General features: G+C 40.4%; 1 protein-coding gene across 9 annotated transcripts in view; it reads left to right on the top strand.

The window, feature by feature from the left end:
* Window positions 1–19,408, top strand: part of DEPDC5 (DEP domain containing 5, GATOR1 subcomplex subunit) — a 147,766-nt gene that overhangs the window by 36,326 nt on the left and 92,032 nt on the right. For 8 of the 9 annotated variants that reach the window (XM_064272420.1, XM_023559200.2, XM_023559198.2 and 5 more), the window contains exons 11-17: window positions 6,656–6,725; window positions 7,227–7,299; window positions 12,118–12,221; window positions 12,506–12,580; window positions 13,906–14,040; window positions 14,897–14,958; window positions 15,431–15,504. In XM_064272420.1, coding sequence (XP_064128490.1) covers window positions 6,656–6,725; window positions 7,227–7,299; window positions 12,118–12,221; window positions 12,506–12,580; window positions 13,906–14,040; window positions 14,897–14,958; window positions 15,431–15,504 — 593 coding nt within the window. Of the gene's footprint in view, window positions 1–6,655; window positions 6,726–7,195; window positions 7,300–12,117; window positions 12,222–12,505; window positions 12,581–13,905; window positions 14,041–14,896; window positions 14,959–15,430; window positions 15,505–19,408 lie in introns of all 9 variants that reach the window. The other variant, XM_023559201.2, reaches the window with a different exon arrangement.

Below are 19,408 nucleotides of genomic sequence, written 5' to 3'. Positions count from 1 at the left end.
AAGTTCTAGCCAGAGCAATTAGTCAAGAAAACGAAAAGGGATCAAATTGGAAAAGATGGAGTAAAACTGTCTCTGTTTGCAGATGACAGCGTGCTATATATAGAAAATCCTAAAGAATTCGCACAAACCATATACCAACAGTATTCTTTAATGAGTTGGAAAAACTAATCATTAACTTTATATCGAAAGGAAAGAGGCCTGGATAATTAAAGCCTTATAGAAGAAGAAGAGCAAAGTAGGTGGACTTGCACTACCTGACCTCAGAACCTATACAGCTACGGTAGTCAAAACAGCCTGGTACTAGTACAATAACAGACACATTGACCAATGAAACAGAATCGAGAACCAGGTGTAAATCCATCTGCTTATGGTCACCTGATCTTCGGCAAAGGCCTGGAGTCCATTAAGTTAGACTTCATCAAAGCTGAAAAAGTTTCTGTATCAAAGGACTTTATCAAGAAATGGAAAAGGCAACCCACAGAATGGGAGACGATATTTGCAAATCATGTATATGATAAGGATTTATACCCCATCCCCCCCCAAAAAAAATTGCCATAAAGTTGATCTCAACTCATGGTGACCCCGTGTGTGTCAGAGTAGAACTGTCCTCCATAGGTTTTTTTTTTTTTTTTTAGTTTTTATTGTGGTAAAAATACATGCATTAAAACATACACCAGTTCAAAAATTTCTACATATATGATCCATGACTTTGATACATTCTTTTAACATTTAGTTGTGTAGCCATTGCTAATCTTTTTCAAATTATTCCACCACCATGAACATAAACTTCAATGTTCCCTAAACAAAAACCTCCCCTTTCCCCCTCCCTCCCTCTCTTGGTGACCACTAATAATTTTTGGTTTCTGTATCTTTGCTTATCTCATATAAGTGAGATCATACAGTATTTGTCCTTTTGTGACTGACTTATTTTGCTCCGCATAACGTTTTCAAGGTTCATGTCGTGGCATGCGTGAGAACTTCATTTCTCTTTATGGCTGAGTAATATTCTATCGTGTGTATGTACCACGTTTTGTTTATCGATTCATCTGTTGTTGGACATTTCAGTTGTTTCCACCTTTTGGCTATTATAAAAAGAATTGCAGTGAACATTGGTATATAGGTTTCTGTTTGCATTCCTGCTTTCACTTCTTCTGAGTATATACCTAGGGTTGGGATTGCTGGCTCTCATGGTAGCTCTATGTCCAACTTTTTGTGGAACCTCCAAACTGCTTTCCAAAGTGGCTATACCATTTTACAAGGTGACAAAGGTGTTCAGTACATTGGATGGGGCAAAAAGAGTCTCTTCAATAAATGGTGCTGCGAAAATCGGATTGTCACTTGCAGAAGAATGAATCAGGATCCATACCTCTTGCCACACAAAAAAACCGACTCAAAATGGATCAAGAACCTAAATGTGAAAACTAAAACCAGAAAATGTGTAGAAGAAAATACAGGAACATGGCTCAGGGGCCTAGTTTTTTTTTTTTTTTTTTAAATTTGTGCTTTAGATTAAGGTTTATAGAGCAAATTAGTTTCTCATTAAACAATTAATACACCTGTTGTTTTGTGATGTTGGTTGCCATCCTCGTGACGTGTCAACACTCTGCCCTTCTCGACCTTGGGTTCCCCACTGCCAGCGTTTCTGTTCCCTCCTGCCTTCTTGTTCTTGCCCCTGGGTTGGTATGCCCATTTAGTCTCGTTTTGTTTTATGGGCCTGTCTAATCTTTGGCTGAAGAGTGACCCTCAGGAATGATTTCAGTACTGAGTTAAAAGGGTGTCTAGGGGCTGTGCTCTGAGGGTTTCTCCAGTCTTTGTCAGGCCAGTAAGTCTGGTCTTTTTTGTGTGAGTTAGAATTTTGTTCTACATTTTTCTCCAGCTCTGTCTGGGACCCTCTATTATGATCCCTGTCAGAGCAGTTGGTGGTAGTAGCTGGGCACCATCTATTTGTGCTGGACTCAGTCTGGTGGAGGCTGTGTCAGGGGCCTAGTTTTTAATGATGAATCATCAGATATAACAACAAAAGTGTCAGCAGCAAAAGACAAAATTGTTAAGAAACTCCATACAAATTAAATACTTTTGTTCATCAAAGGACTTTATCAAAAGAGCGAAAGAACAACCTACAGATTGGGATAAAATTTTGGGGAACCATATAACTGAAAAGGGTCTGATATCCAAAATATATAATAAACTTCTACAACTTAACAACAAAAAGGCAAACAACTCAATCAAAAAATGGAGAAAGGGACTTGAACAGACATTTCACCAAAGAAGATACACAGCTAGTCAGCAAGCAGGTGAAAGATGCTCAAAGTCATTCATCATTGGGGAAATACAAATCAAAACCATAATGAGATACCATGTCCCCACCGTTAGAATAGCAAAGATCAAAGGAACAGAAAACAACAGGTGTTGCTGAGAATGTGGAGAAATTGGACTCTCATCCATTGCTGGTGGGAACGCAAAATGGTGCAGCTGCTGTTGAAAACAGTTTGGCAGTTCTTCAAAAAGTTAAGTATAGAATTACCATGTTGTTGTTGTTTGCTATCGAGTTGATTCTGACTCTTAGTGACCCTGCATCACAGAGTAGAACTGCCCCACAGGGTTTCTTGGGTAATTGTCTTTACGGGAGTAGATCGACAGGTTGTTTCTCCCGCAGAACTGCTGGTGGGTTCAAAACACTGACCTTTCGGTTAGCAGCTTAGTGCTTAGCCGTGGTGCCACCAGGTTTCCTTAGAATTGCTGTATGACCCAGCAATTCCTCTCTGGGTATATACCCAAGTGAATTGAAAACCTGTGTTCACAGAAAAATTTGTGCATGAATGTTCATGATGTATTATTATAATAGCCAAAAAAGTGGAAACAACTGTCCATCAACTGAAGGATGGATAAACAAAAGATAGTATATCTATACAACGGAATATCATTCGGCTATAAAAAGTAATGAAGCTCCGATACATGCTACAACATGGTTGAACCTTGAAAACATGCTAAGTGGAAAAAAATATGAGCAAAAGGCCACATATTACATGTTTCCATTTAGATGAAATATCTCAAGTCAGCAAATCATAACAGAAAATGGATTAGCGGATACTAGGGGCTAAGGGGAGAGAAGGTAGGTGATGACTACTTAGTGGGCATTGGAAGTTTCTTTTGAAGTGATGAAAATGTTCTAGAACTAGATGATGGGGATGGTTGCATACCATTGTAATGTACTGAATGTCTCTAATGATAATTTTTTTGATGCATTTTACCACAATAAAACACAGAAAGGACTAAAAAAAAATTTACCCTAATCAGGTAGATCTGATTTCACATGGGAACATCAATCAAAAAATATCTGAGGCTACTTTATATAGTGGAAAAGTGAATGGAGTTTCAATTAAAACAATCTTGAGTTTAAAATATGCTTCTGCTCTGATTAGCTTTTTGATCTTAGGGACGTAGTCATTCTCTCTGAGCCTCAGTTTCCTTATCTGCAAAATGGAGATAATAATAGTCCCTACTTCACCAGGCATTGCATTGGGCAAATCTGCTGCAAGAGACGTCTTTAAAGTGTTGAAAAGCAAAGATGTCACCTTGGAGACTAAGGTGCACCTGACCGAAGCCATGGTGCTTTCAGTCGCTTCCTATGAATGTGAAAACCAGATGATGAATAAGGAAGGCTGAAGAAGAATTGACGCCTTTGAATTGTGGTGTTGGAGAAGAATATTGAATATACCACGGGCTGCCAAAAGAGCAAACGAATCCGTCCTGGAAGAAGTATGACGAGAACGCTCCTTAGAAGCAAGGATGGCGAGATTACGTCTCACATACTTTGGTCATGTTGTCAGGAAGAATCAGTTCCTGGAGAAGGACATCATGCTTGGTAAAGCAGAGGGTCAGCGAAAAAGAAGACCCTCAGTGACGTGGATTGACACAGTGGCTGCAACAATGGGCTTAAGCATAACAACGATCGTGAAGATGGCGCAGGTCCGGGCAGTGTTTCATTCTTTTGTACATAGGATCTCTATGGGTCAGAACCGACTCAATGGCACCTAACATCAGCAACAACTTCATAGGCATTTTAAAGGAGCTGTACATAGTAGGGGCTCAAATCTAAGTCCAGTTTTCCTCCTCCTCAGCAATGTGGGAGGTGCTCTGAAGGATAAATAGAAGTACAAGACTCCTCAGAGAACTTACAGATTGCTGGGGAGATCAGGTCTATGTATTTGAAACAATAGCAAAGTATACATTTTAGGGGGTTGGAGCTTTATTGACTTTTAAATTTGGATCTGGAAGGCTAGTAGGGAAGGTTTAGATGGTTGGAAAGGAAGATAGAGAAGGTGTTTCAGATGAAGAGAATAGTATGAGCAAAAAGGTGAGGAGGGACATGAGAGTGGGGTGTGGTATGTGAATCCACAGAGGATTTGTGTGGGGAATAATCAGTAATAAGATTGAGTTAGAAGGATGGGGTTAGGTCGACTCAGGCAGATTTTGGACTTGAAGTGATAGAAAGTGGGAGCTATTAAAAATTCTTGAGTAGAGGGTTAGCATGATTAAAGGCATGGAGAATTTGAGGAAGAGTAGTTTTTTTGTTTAGTTTAGTGGCTAGGAGCAATTTGATAAAGGGACAGCCTGGAAATCTGCAGACCAGTTTGGCTTCTGTACTCATGTGGCTTGGGATGCTCAGGCCTTTGTGTTTGCCTGAGTGTGGGAGATGAGGACAAATAGCAAGGGCAAAATATACGAAGCCAGGCCTGGACTACATAATGGTCGTTTAAATATTGGGTCTATGAAAACCTCCACTTCAGGTCTGACGTAGTTTTTCTTTAGATGCCTCCCAAGCCAGGATTCTGTGAGTGTATATATGATTAGGTCTAGGGACAGGCTATGGCATAGGCCCAGTCCTTAGTTTACAGGGCTTTGCTCTTAGGATTTGTTTATTTTTTAACATCAAGAACTTGATTTAAAAGCAAGAAATTGAAAATTAATTCAAATAATTTTCTGTAACCACTCTGCATTGATTTAGTGTACTTGGTGAAGGTTGTTGATTATACATTATTGAATAGCTAGCTTAAAGGGTCAAACGTGGGTGTTTATGAATTCATTCTTAAACTCAAAATATAGCGGTGGTGGCAATAATAGCATGTAGTAGTTTTCCTAGTTAATGTTTATTGAGCATTTTGATGTATCAGTTACTGTGGTGAGTGTTGTAGCCACATTATCTCATGTAATCCTCTTATCCCCATTACACAGTATAGGGGAAGTGGGACTCAGAAAGATTAGGTAGCTTGCTCGAGGTCAGTAGCCTATGAAAGCAGAACAGGAATTCTCACTCAGTTCCATTCATTTATTCAGAGCTGTCCTGGGCTATACTGACTATATTTCTGTAATTTCAGCCCATATGACCACTTCGTCATATATTATCTCCCCCATCACATAGGAGCTGAGAGGCTCTTATATTCACACCAGTCCACCGTGAGGCATTTTCCTGTACATCACTTATATCAAAGTCAGATATGGATGCTGAGATGGGAGTTTGGAGCACTTGTAGTCCAACATATTAGTTGGTGCCTAATTATGTGCTCGGCTGGTAACTGAAAGGTTGATGGTTTGAACTCACACAGTGGCTCCATGGAAGAAAGACCTGGCAATCTGCTTCCATCAAGATTACAGCCTAGAAAACCCTATGGGGCAGTTCTACTCTGTCACAAGGGGTTGATAGGAGTTGAAATTGACTCGATGGCACTCAACAACAAGAACAAGACTCTGATCTTTTCCTAACACCCTGCTGTTGGTACTGTAGGATGTAGTTAGGAATTCCTGTCCACTTGAGATATATCTGGAAGAATATAAGGTGCATTATATAATGTTATATAATGTGCATTATGTTTTATACCTTGCATGGTGAATACTAAATTGTGTAGCCAGTAAGTATGGTTGAGTTAGAGATGGAGTTAGCTAGTGCAGCTTGTTGTCTTTAAAGTCCCAGGAGGAACTTAAACTGAGTTTGCTCGCTTACTGGTGCTAGCTGAATTTCATGTCCATCTGTAAACACCCAACTCTTAAGGACACTGATCGCCAGACTCCATGGAAACATTTTTACTCACTAGCCCCATCCCAGGCCAATGATAATTGCTTACCTTGGCTTCCACCTCTGTATCTGGAGCAGCCCCCAATTCTTATCCCATGGCAGTGGGTAGGGTGTAGGAATGTCTTTGGTTCTTATAAATAACACCATGGGTACTGTTCTTGTTCCCTAACCTGCCGTTGTGAAGAGATTAAAAAATACCATGAAGCAGGTGCAAATATCATGAGCCTCTGACACCGGGTTCATCAGTTTCATGCCAGATCAAGAGCTGGAATCTAGGGTCCCTTACTTGTTGGTGATTTGTAGTTTTCAAGGCACTTTCTGTATGCCTGGGACTTTAAGTAACTTGCCCAGTGTCATGTAGTGGTAGGTGTCAGAGCCAGGACTCAAGCCAAGTCTTCTGACTCCCAGCGCAGTGCTCTTTCCCACTGCATTATGCAAACTGTTATTACATGAAGTTATCCAGTACCATGGACTGCTGCTGAGCCTTTTAGAATGAAAAATATTCTGTGCATGCAGCTTACTGCATAGTGAAGAAAATGAAATAAACTTGAACTCTCTTTACTTTTTTCTGTTCTCAACCAGGACAAGAACTGTAGTCATGAAGTGACAGTGGTACTATTTTCTAGAACATTCTATGATGCAAAATCTATTGGTGAGTGACTCTTTTGCTTATTTTAAGCTTTCACATACCTCTGTCTGCATCAGCCATCCCTTTTCATTTTCTGCCCCCTTGCACTGCTCCATCTTTCTTACCTTTTCCGTTATGAGGGTGAAATAGAAAATATCATAGTCCATTAGTGGATTGAAGAAGTTAGTGAGTTGTGCTTCATCTTAAAAGCAACTTAATAGATATACGCATTAAAACCTGTTGTCGTTGAGTTGATTCCAACTTATAGCAACCCTACAGGACAGAGTAGAACTGCCCCATAGGGTTTCCAAGGAGCGGCTGGTGGATTCAAACTGGCAACCTTTTGGTAGCAGCTTGAGCTCTTAACCACTGTGCCACCAGGACCCCTAATAGATACACAGTTATCTTTATTTACTTATTTTTTTTTTGGGGGGGGGGGTTGCAAATCTCCAGACTAGGAGAGAACCAGAGAAAATGTGAATTTCTCTTTTCAGTCTGATCTGCAGACTGTTTTCTCTGTTTTAGATGAGTTTCCCGAAGTAAGCCGAGCCTCAATTCGACAGGATCACAAAGGACGATTCTATGAAGACTTTTACAAGTATGTTTGGGTGCTTCATTATGCTTTTTTGTACAAACTTTTCTTTTTTAAAAATAACTTTTTTATTTTGGAATAATTTTAGATTTACAGAGAAGTCACAAAGGTAGTACAGAGAGTCTGCTTATACTCTTCATCCAAAAACTAAAACCAAACCCATTGCTGTTGAGTCGATTCTGACTCATAGCGACCCTACAGGACAGAGTAGAACTGCCCCATAGGGTTTCCAGGGCTGTAAATCTTTACAGAAGCAGACTGCCACATCTTTCTCCCTTTCGGTTAGCAGCCGAGCACTTAATCACTACCCTCTTCCCAGAGCCCCCCATTACCTTTCACCCAGTTTCTCTTAATGTTAGCACCTTACCTAGACAAGCTGCAGTTGTGAAAACTGTGAGAATTGGTGTATGTTACTATTAATTAATCTTCAGTTTTCTCCTTTTTTTAGGTTTTACCACTTTTTCCTTTCATGTACTTTTATTGTTCCAGGATCCAATCAAGGATACCACATTGCATTTAGAGTTTATCATGAAAAATTTCATCCTACAGAAAAGAAGAGCAAATAATGTAATGAACCCATATACCCAGTATTGGGATTAAACAGTTATTTGCTTTGTTGTTGTTGTTTTTCTAAATTATTTTAAAGTAAATTATGAATATTTTATTCCTGTGCATATCTGAAAAACAAGGGCATTTTCATATGTAACTACAATATCATTACCACATTTTAAAAAATTTATCAGTAATTCTATAATATCATCCAGTACCAGGTCCATATTCAGAGTTCCTTAGTTGTTCCTGAATGAATTCTTATGTTTGGTCTGCCTCTTAAGTCTTTTAATCTAAAATAACTTCCCCTCTCCTCCTAGACCACTGGCTTGTTGAAGAGCTGGGTCATTTGTCCTGTAAAACTGTTGTTTCTCAAATATTAGAGTGCTTATGAATCACTCCTCACCCCAACCCTGATCTTCTTAAATGCTGATTCTGTTCCGGATGTCTGGGGTGAAGCCTGAAATTCTGCTTGTCTGACTAGCTCCTGTGTTTGCACATATTGATGGTCTTTGCACCAGGGAGGCTGTGGGATACCCCTTATCAATTTTTCTGATTGCGTCCTTGTGGTAGTCTTTAACTTGTTTATTTCTAGAGGTTCCAATTGGGGTGATTCCAGTTTGTCAGTGTCTAGAATTTGGCAATATCCGAAGAGAATTTTGATTGTCACAACTGGGGGGAAGGGTGCACCTGGTGGCATCTAGTGGGAAGAGGCCAGAGATACTGCTAAACATCCTACAATGCACGGGACAACCCCCACCCCCGTCCACCTAACAGTGAGTTATTTGGCCCAAAATGTCCGTAGTGCCAAGGTTAAGAAACCCTGCTCTAGAGGCATCACTGGATTCAGGTTGAACCTTTTTAGTAAGACCACCTCATCACTGATGCCATGTATTTCACATTGTGTCATGATAGGATGTATATCAGGCTGATTGTCCCCACAGAGCCACTGAATAAGGATTCACTTTGTGAGATGATGGAATCTTACCAGATGGGACCCAGTTGGGTTACTCAGTGGCATGGAGCTGTAGGACTTTGACCTTTTAAGCTCTCAGATGTGTGGAGAAATTTACCACGTGATTATCGGCACTTCAGTTGGAGGATAGAATAGACATCAAAATGGATTTTACAAGGCCTTCAGTTTTGCAACTAGAGGCTTGAATTTTTTCTTCAATTCTTTCAGCTTGTGTAATGCCAAGAGTGTTCTTCTCTTTTGGTTTTCTAACTGCAGGTCTTTGCACATTCATTATAATACTTTGTCTTCTCAAGTCACCCTTTTTAATCTTCTGTTTATCTCTTTTACTTCATCATTTCTTCTTTTCGCTTTAGCTACTCTGTGTTCAAGAGCAAGTTTCAGAGTCCATTCCGACATCCATTTTGGTCTTTTCTTTCTTTCCTGTCTTTTTGATGACCTTTTGCTTTCTTCAGGTATGGTGCCCTTGATATCATTCCACAGCTCATCTTGTCTTCGGTCATTAGTGTTTAGTGTGTCCAATCTATTCTTGACATGGTCTCTAAATTCAGGTGGAATATATTAAAGGTTGTATTTTGACTCTCGTGGACTTGTTCTAATTTTCTTCACCTTCAAATTGAACTTGCATATGAGCAGTTGATGGTCTGTCCTGCCATTGGCCCCTCTCCTTGTTCTTACTGATATTGAGCTTTTCCATTGTCTCTTTCCATAGATGTAGCCCATTTGATTCCTTCCTGTGTTTTCCATCTGGTGAGGTCCATGTGTATAGTCACCATTTATGTTCTTGAAAAAAGGTACTTGCAATGAAGAAGTCGTTGGTCTTGCAAAATTCTGTCATGTGATCTCTGGTGTCATTTCTGTCACCAAGGCCGTATTTTCCAACTGCTGTTGATTTTTCTTTGTTTCCGACTTTGATATTCCAATCCCCAGTAATTATCAATGCGTCTTGATCACATGTTTGATCAATTTCAGACTGCAGGAGTTGGTAAAAATCTTCAATTTTCTTATCTTTGGCACTAGTGGTTGGGGTGTAAATTTGAATAAGTCTTATTAACTGGTCTTCCTTGTAGGCGAATGGATATTATCCTATCACTAACAGTGTTGTACTTCAGGATAGATCCTGAAATGCTTTTTTTGGCAATGAATGCAATGCCATTCCTCTTCAGTTTGTCATTCCTGGCATAGTGTGATTGTCTGATTCAAAATGACCAATACCAGTCCACTTCAGCTCCCTAATGCCTTGAATATTAATCTTTTTGCATTCTATTTCATTTTTGATGACTTCTAATTTTCCTAGATTCATACTTGTGCATTCCATGTTCCGATTTTTAATAGATATTTGCAGCTGTTTCTTCTCATTTTGAGTCATGCCACATCAGCAAATGAAGGTCCTGAAAGCTTGACTCCATCCACATCATTAAGATTGACTCTACTTTGAGGAGGCAGCTCTTCCCCAGTTGTATTTTGAGCACCTTCCAACTTGAGGGCTCATCTTCCAGTACTGTACCAGACAATGTTCTGCTGCTGTTTATAATGTTTTCATTGGCCAGTTTTTTCAGAAGTAATTCGCCGTGTCTTTCTTCTAGTCTGTCTTAGTCTTGAAGCTCTGCTGAAACCTGTCCACCATGGGTGACCCTGCTGGTATTCGAAATAAAGGTGGCATAGCTTCCAGTATCACAGTAATACACGAGCTACCACAGTGGGGCAAACTGACAGACGTGTGGAGCATGTTTTAGTATATCCCATAAATCCATTGCCGTCAAGTCGGTTCTGACTCACAGCAACCCTATTGGACAGAGTAGAACTGCCCCATAGGGTTTGCAAGGCTGTAATCTTTACAGAAGCAGCCTGCCACATCTTTCTCCCATGGAATGGCTAGTGGGTTTGGGAACTGCTAGTGGATTCAAACCACTGACCATTTGGTTAGCAGCTGAGTGCTTAACCAGTGTACCACCAGGGCTCTTATATATATATTTTTACAAGCTTTTACAGAAACATTAAAAAAAAAAAATGACGTATAACTCAAATTCATGTTAAAAGACCAGACTTAATGGTCAGACTAAGACTAGAGAAACCCTAGCAGTCATGGGCCCCAGACGCTCTGTTAACCCAGAACTAAAACCATTCTCGAAGCCCAGTCTTCAGACAAAGATTAGACCGGACTGTAAAACATAAAAAAATTCTCGTGAAGAATGTACTTCTTAGTTCGGATAGATACACGAGACCAAATGGTTGGCTCCTGTCTGGAGACAGGATAAGAGGCAGGAAGGGACAGGAACTGGTTGGATGGACTTGAGAAACCCAGTGTGGAAAGGGGGAGTATGCTGTCACATTATAGGGATTGCAGCTAGTGTCACATAACAATATGTGTATAAATTTTTGTATGAGAAATTGAGCTGTAAACGTTCTTCTAAAGCACAATTAAAAAAAAAACACCGTTGGCATAGTGGCACTTATGAAAATACCTCACGGGGGAGGGCATGGTTGGCAAACAAATGTAGAAGATGCGTGTTATTTGTGTAAAAACATGGTATTTTTTTGTATGTGTATGTATATATGTACGTACTTGTGACTATAGATCAGAAATTTATATATAAAATTTCCCCATGTTATTATAAAATCATCCCCGATATTAAAAGAAACTTTAGTTTTCTTTTTCTTATTATAAAAGCAGTACAGTTTTGTTTTAGGAAAATCTCAAAGTACGGCTACCTAAGGTGCAATTCAAAACGCCCTCAATTCCACCTTCCAAGTCCAGTCATCATTACCTGAGTAAATCAAGACTTACTGTCTGTATACAGAGAGAAAAATTAATTTTCAGAGGGATGTGATCACATACTCCACATTTTTTTTACATGCTCAGTGCATATATATGTTATGTATGTATTTGGGACACTTTTTTTTAAGGCTTCTCATACATATTGTCTAATTGTAATTCATGAAGGTAAATCTACATGCTTTTAACATATGTATATATTTTCCTGTCGCTGCTGAACACTGGGCATTAATATAATCTCAAGGCAAGTTTTTTTTTTTAAATGTGTTTTCATGTTTTATTTTTAATTTATATGACTCTTAATGTGATGACATTTCTTTGGTAATGCTTGTTAGGTGCATTAAGCTTGATTACTTATTACTATATACTACATGAGTGATGCTTGTTGTTATGTAACTGGCTGTTTAGGTAGTAATTTCTCTTAACTCTGGGAATCCCATCTTCTCTCCTTGGCATCCTGTAAGGGACCTGACGTCTTGTATGTAGTAGCTGCTCGATCAATATTTTCTGATAATACTCCTTTCAGAGTGGTGGTGCAGAATGAGAGAAGAGAAGAATGGACTTCACTTCTTGTGACCATTAAAAAACTCTTCATCCAGTATCCAGTGTTGGTGCGACTGGAACAGGCAGGTACTGCACTCATGCAATAGAAGATGCAGTGGGAAAGGAAGCGTAACATGGGGACTGAAAGACAAAGGGGTTCATGCTTGTTTCTGTTTCCGCTGGTGTGTGTAATTTCTGCATCTGGTCAGGGTTCTATTGCCATATGGGTCCAATTGTTAATTATATGTAGTAAGTTCAGCAGTGTCCCCAGTAGAGGGAGGGGGTCCTATGGAGCCAGACACCTTTTGCTCGTTCTTTAAGGTGTTCATCTTTCAGGAGATGTTTTTCCTTCTCTGCGTCTTTTGCTGCAGAGGACTTTCCTCAAGGAGACAATTCTACCTCAGCACAAGGAAACTACCTAGAGGCCATCAATCTGTCATTCAATGGTGAGTCACCAGGCCAAGCACAGATCGCTCGTTTATTTATCACATGGCTGTGATCTTCTTTTTACTAAAAGCCAAAGACCCAGACCTGGTTCATTCTCCCTCACCACTGGAATTAATTGAAATCACTACTTTCTGAATTGGATAGTTCTCCTGACAAAGCTTTAGCCTTTTGGTCTTTGTTGGGGAATTAACTTAACTGTTCTCATCTGCTTCTCATGGTAATCTAAGAGTAAAGAGCTGGAGGGAATCTTACTTGGGCTCTTTGTTTTACTAAGGACAGTGTTCTTATTTTTTATCCTCTCCCCAAATGCCCATGAGTAATTAAAAAAATATATTTTCCATTTTACTTCATTAAATTACAAAAGTAACTCATGTTACTAAAATTCAAGTAATAGAGAGGTATATCAAGTAAAAAATGAAAACCTTTCCCTCTCTCCCACTGTCAGTCCCTTTCTCTGAGAGGCCATTTTTAACAGTGTGGTGTGATTTCCTCTGAATTTGTTTCTGTCTTTGTGTGGGTGATACATTTGTTTGAAAATAACAGGAACCTGTAGAGCTGGTATAAAAACTCTAAGAAGACAGGGGTTTGGTGAGGCAGCCAGGAAGACTTGAGCGCCGTGTTAGAGAAGGATAGGGACAGACGCTCTGGGAACCACAGCAGCAGGAATTCTCAGAACAGTAGCCAGCTCCCACCTGCCTTGTCTCTGCTCTCTGTTCATAATTCCACATTCCTTATAAAGTGTGATTGGCTCAGCTCAGGTTAGGTGCCTGTCTGGCCTTGGCCAGTGATGAAAAGTGATTCACAATGTGGATCACCTTCCCATGTGTCAGTACCCAGGTGGTGGCAATTCTAGAGTGCGGTGTCATCTCTTACTAGTAAATCTTTTGTCATATTTGAATACCACTGACTATCCAGAATGAGAATTGCAAGGCCCAGAAATAAAAATTAACTTGCCAAATTTACAAAGTCATCTCAAAATTCTGGCTCACTCTGTTAAATATTGTCTTAAATTAGTATTTGCTTCTTATAACTTTCAATACAGTTTCATTTATGGCTAGTTTAAAATGCCAGCATGAAATTTCATGTTTAAGGTTGCACAAGGCAAGTATTAGGTATTGATGAGGGGGAGTAGCAGAGGTGACAGTGACACAGTTCTGTGTTCATGCAGTTCTTAACGTTAACTTACTAGAATTCAGGTCAAAATGTGACAGTCACTATGAAAGGAATAGAGATAATATTCTCTGAGAGCACAGAGGTGCCTGCCAGAGATTGGTTTCTGAAAATCTATAGTGTCTTCATTGGGGAATTTTTGTTTCTTTTCAAGTGTTTGACAAGCATTACATCAACCGAAACTTTGACCGGACGGGGCAGATGTCTGTGGTGATCACACCTGGGGTGGGTGTGTTTGAAGTGGACCGCTTACTCATGATCTTGACCAAGCAGCGGATGATAGATAATGGTAATGCTCCCTGGTTTGTGCTCTGGCTTCACATGTTCATAGCCTGACTTAGAATTTTGAGCTTTCACTGAGGCCTAGAGAGTGAGAAGACCCACAAAGGGCTCTGTGAATCCTGAGTTCTGAGGGTATGAGTAGGTGTTGGGTGACTGGAAGAGTTCTATGGCCAGATTGGTTTGGAAAATGCTGAGTCATACAGAGTTAAACGGTTTTCTAATTGCAGGTCTTCTTTAGAGCTTTTTATGTATCAGTGTATTTTGATTATCTGTATCCAATACACTGATTCCCAAACGTATTTGATACTGGAGAACCCATTTTCGGGGGATTGTCTCTAGGGACCAGTGTGCTTTCATCCCTTTTGGGCAGCACCATCTGTATCACCTAGTGCAGCTCTCCCTCTGTGATGTGCCATGCACCCCCACCCTCCGTGCATTCGGTTTATGTTTCACAAATGAGATGGAGTTGGGAAAGTAAGCTGTGATTGCCAGTAAAGTGAGGTGGGTTGTTTTCCTTTAACTATGACGTTATAAGGTTCTTTGTCCTTTCTGGCCATAAAACTTTAGTAATGGTCACTTGATTGTCTTCTTTTTGTAAATTATCCCCTGTAAGACAGTCAAAGGCTAGTTGTGAAATACTGAATAGTGGCAAGTATGACGGGATTCTTTGGTAAAGAAGCAACAGAAAAAATGCATCTGTTTGCTTCTTTGCTGTGTGGGCAACACTGCTGGGGTTAATTGTAGGATGGTAAGTAAGCTTTGCCTCATACTACAACCCAGCTTAAAAACATCATTAATACAGATGGGGGAACTTAATCTCTGCCTGCTCCCTCCCCCCAACTCTTTTTGTCTTTTTTTTTTAGGAATTGGTGTGGACTTGGTGTGCATGGGGGAGCAACCATTACATGCTGTCCCATTGTTCAAGGTAATTAGATTTTGATTTGCTTACTAAAGGCCAGTTTCAGCACCAGGTCTTATTATTATTGTTAGCTGCCATCGAGTCGGCGGCTTTGACTTGTAGCAAGACCGTTAAACAAAACAGGACGAAACGCTGCCTGGTCCTGTGCCATCCGCATGATTGGTTGTGGGTCAGACCATTGTGTTCTATAGGGTTTTCACTGGCTGATTTTCTGGAGTAGATAGTCAGGCCCTTCTTCCCAGTCCGTCGTAATCTGTAAGCACTGCTGAAACCTGTTGAGCATCATAGCAACACTCAAGCCTTCAATGACGCTGGGTAGTGGAAATCGAACCCGGGTCTCCTGCATGGAAGGTGAAAATTCTGCCACCAGTGCCTCAGGGTGATCTTAAGAATAGTTAAAAACAGAAAAGTCGGGGTGGTCCCACCACTCCCTCCTAATTGTTTCTAACTGACCCAGGCACTGGGTTTTTCCTTTCAGCTACATAATCGGAGTGCTCCTCGAGATTCTCGTCTGGGTGATGACTATAATATTCCTCACTGGATAAACCACAGGTGGGTACAGTCTTGATTAATGTTAGGCGATAAGGGTTTGGAGTAACTTCCTTTCCATTTCCTCTTCAAATCTGGCAAGTTCTTATTACAGCACTAAGTCTTTAGTCAAAAAAATGCAGAAACCGAAGTGCTGACGTTTGCTTAAAGATTTTTTAAATGTGAGGCAGTAGCAGTGAGGATAGTCTATGATGATAAAAAATAAAAATACAAATCCGAAAGTCTTATTTCCTCTATTATTCGCTACTCTTCCCTTTTGTATGCTTAACTCTGTTGATTTCAACTTTATTAGCATTCCTAGTGGGGAAGAGCACTGATAGGGAGCCACGGATCAGAGCAGACCAACGTTGTACCCAGGCTGCGGGCAGAATGACGACTTCTTCCATTTGAAGAAAAATCCCCATGCATTTTCTTCAAACTGGGACAAGATCTCAGTTTTCATGTTGATTTCAGCTCAGGAATGGCTTCTCTCGTACCTCTGCCAGTGCCATTGCCTTATCCCGGTTCATATCTTTTTTGAATTATTGCAATGATCTTGTTGGTTTGCCTCTTTCCAGTCTTGCCTTCAGTCCATAGCTTAGATCCAAGTTTCTCAACCTTGGCACTCTGACATTTTGAACCAGAGTATTTTTTGTTGTGGGGTTCTGTCCTGTGCCCTGTGGGATGTTTAGCGGCATACTTGGTCTCTGTCCATGAGATACCAGTACAACCCACCCCACCCCCCATTAAAAATATCTCCAGATATTGCCATGTATCCCTTGGGGAGCACATTGCCCACATTGAGAACCACTACTTTAGACCGATGATTTTTTCTTTACCTTTTCTTTTCTTTCTTGGAGACCCAGTATATAAAAACAATCAAAGTATTAGTGTTCTTCTTCAATCTTGCATGGTAGTCCTTGATGTAGCTTTGAGAACCCTGAGGGCTTGGGGGTCAGTGTCTGATAATCACAGAGTCACTTCTGTGAAAACCAAATCCTACTGCTGTTTCCATCTGATTCCTCATCCTGGGTTAATAGCCAAGGCCTCCTCTCAGACCACTTGCCCTTTTTCATTCTGCATTGCAGACACCCACATCACTGCTTGGAGGGCCTTTCCACCTGGTCTTTCTCTCATGAATGCCTGTTTATCCTCAAGACCCAGCTGAGATGTCACTCCTCTGTGAAGTCTTCTCCAAAGTCTTCTCTTCAGGGCTTCCAGAGCATTCTACCCTTCTCTGCATTGCCTTTCTTAGGCCAGGACCCGTGATGGGCAGAAGACCACTTGGCTCATGTCTCAAACACAACAGAGCAATTAGTTTTGGCTACTGTTTAGTTGCAAATCTTTACTGGAGACCGGCTTGAAACATCATCAGTAGTGTCAATTTTAGCCTTGCGTTATGTTTATCTTTTTTATGGGCCATGTTGCCATCAGCATGGTGGTTGTTGCTGGTCACCTATAAGTGTTCATAGGTGAAGAACCAGATTCATGAGCAAGAAATGGTGTGGCTAGCTCAGTAAGGATGGTGTGGTCACACTGTTAATTCTCCTGCTCTGAGGTTGCCCCTTTATGCTCGAGATGCTCTGTGAGGTACCCTCATGACCGGTCATCCATGTTACTCCTTTACATATGTGTATATGATGTTCACTTTTATATGTTGTCATTGTAGTGCCTGATAAAGTCACTTAAAAGAAAAAAGTGACTCCTTCATAATAAGATGCCTCACCTTGTATTTATATTACTGTTATTTTTAAAACTGGTTTAGGTAAGGTAGGAGTATTTTGAGCTTATTTCTTTTTCACTTATTCCATAGACCAATTTTTCATTGTAAATTGACCATTTGATGCCAGTTAAGATGGATAACGATGGGAAGATTTTTGAAATGTCAACTGTTTTGTTGCATATATATTTACCACAAAAAAAAAAAAAAGATGGAGGATGGATCCGCAAGTAAGAGGCTTTAGAATCTGAGGACTAGAAGGCCCTGAGGCCCTCTTTCACGTTTTATTGTACTCCTTGTTTGCCTGAGCCACTCAGGGATGGGGACAAGAAGGCTCGTGGTCTGAGATTAGCAGCTGCTCACAGGGGCCGTTATTCTCATCCTGTCAGCAAAGCCTCTTCAGAAGCGCAAGTGCCCCTACTAGTATAAGGCCAGAAACCTTAGCAAGCATAATCAAATGGTCTTCAGTGAGAACTTACTACTCCAGGTTGTTACTGGCTAATAATGAAAATCAATTCAAAAAGTAAATTACTATTAGATATGTAAGAATTCAGAATCGAATCGAGGGCACTAGGTATGTTTTTTGGATGTAAGAATTATAAATGGGATTTATGAGATATCACAGGATATAGCTTGGAGATAATATAGACCATCCAGTTACATTGTACAGGTGAAGAAACTGAGTACCAAAATGGCTAAGTGGCTTGCCTTATGGTTTAACAGCAAGTTCATGACTGAGCTGCAGCTGTTTGTTTGAGCCATTTGAAATTACAATATTCAACTGTTTATGAACTTTTAAAGCAGTGCTTTCATATGGTTCAGTATAATAGAAATCTATTCTCCTGGCTGACATCACTTTACCAGCCAGATATTTTACAATTAACATCTGGAAAGAGAATAGAACTCTCTGAGAGTTCTTTCTTTGGTACCACTGCAAGAGGCAAAATCCTGGGGGCTGGTTGGACCACCCCAAATCTGGTAGGACCCTGACTGAAGGTGACATTCCTGTGTTCTTATGTGTTTCATGTGCCAGTAAGATTGCTCCATAGTCCATTGGTTATCTATTGAGACTGCTTTTTTTTTTTTTTTAATGGCCAGAGTTTTGATGGAAGGTGGAGATATATAAGTCAATATTCAAAACTTCTCCAGAACAAATTATTTGTAAATAGTGGTAAAAGAGAATACAGAGACATGCTGGATGTTCACTCATTCATTCAACATACTCAGGACAACGCCAGGTCTCCAGTTTTCTTGCGTTAAATACCTGACATGAGTATGTCAAGATTTGATTTTCAGAGGAGTTGGGAGTTAATGATTTCTGCCACCTTTTCTTGAGTACAAACCATTTTCTTTTCTTGCCTGGGTTATTCTTGCTTACTAAGTGCTCATCAGTCAGTGAGTAATAGGGACCTCTCTCGAGCCCAGCTTCATGCCAAGTGTTTTTTTGTTAACTGCCTTCAGGTCAGCTCTGATTCATGGCAACCCCGTGTACAACAGAATGAAATGTTGTCTGGTCCTATGTTATCCTTATAATTGCCAGCATGCTTGAGCCCATTATTGGGGCTGTTGTGCCATTCTATCCTACCGAGGGTCTCCTGTGCTTTCACCAAACTTGATGTCTTCCTGTAGCGATTTATCCTTCCCAAAGCAAACGAGTTGGACAGTGTTCTGTTGTGATCCATAAGGTTTTCATCAGCTAATTTTTGGAAGTAGTTCACCAGGCCTGCCTTCCTAGTCTGTCTTAGTCTGGAAGCTCCACTGAAACCTGTCTGTCATTGGTAACCCTGCTCGTATTTGAAATACCAGTGGCGTAGCTTCCAGCATCATAGTAATACACAGGCCACCACAGTACAACAAACTGACACATGGGTGGTGGTCATGCCAAGTATAAAGGTGAAAAAAGTATCACGGTGTAAATTAAATCCATGCCACGAAGAGGAGATTCTAATCCAGTTAGGAATCAGGACTCTAACACATGAGATAATTTATGGGACGAGAAGAAGAACAGTTGTTGAGGATTGAATTGTGTCCTCCAAAAGTGTATGTCACCTTGGCTAGGCCATGATTACCAGTATTCTGTGGTTGTTCCTCCATTTTGTAATCTGATGTAATTATACTATGTGTTGTAAATCCTAACCTTTATGATGTTAATGAGGCAGGATTAGAGGCAATTACATTAATGAGGCAGATACAATCTACAGGGTTAGG

Source organism: Loxodonta africana, chromosome 19, assembly GCF_030014295.1.
Source record: "Loxodonta africana isolate mLoxAfr1 chromosome 19, mLoxAfr1.hap2, whole genome shotgun sequence".
Classification (NCBI taxonomy): Eukaryota; Metazoa; Chordata; class Mammalia; order Proboscidea; family Elephantidae; genus Loxodonta; species Loxodonta africana.
Note: the sequence above shows the minus strand (reverse complement) of the source record. Positions and strands in the feature narration are given on the sequence as shown.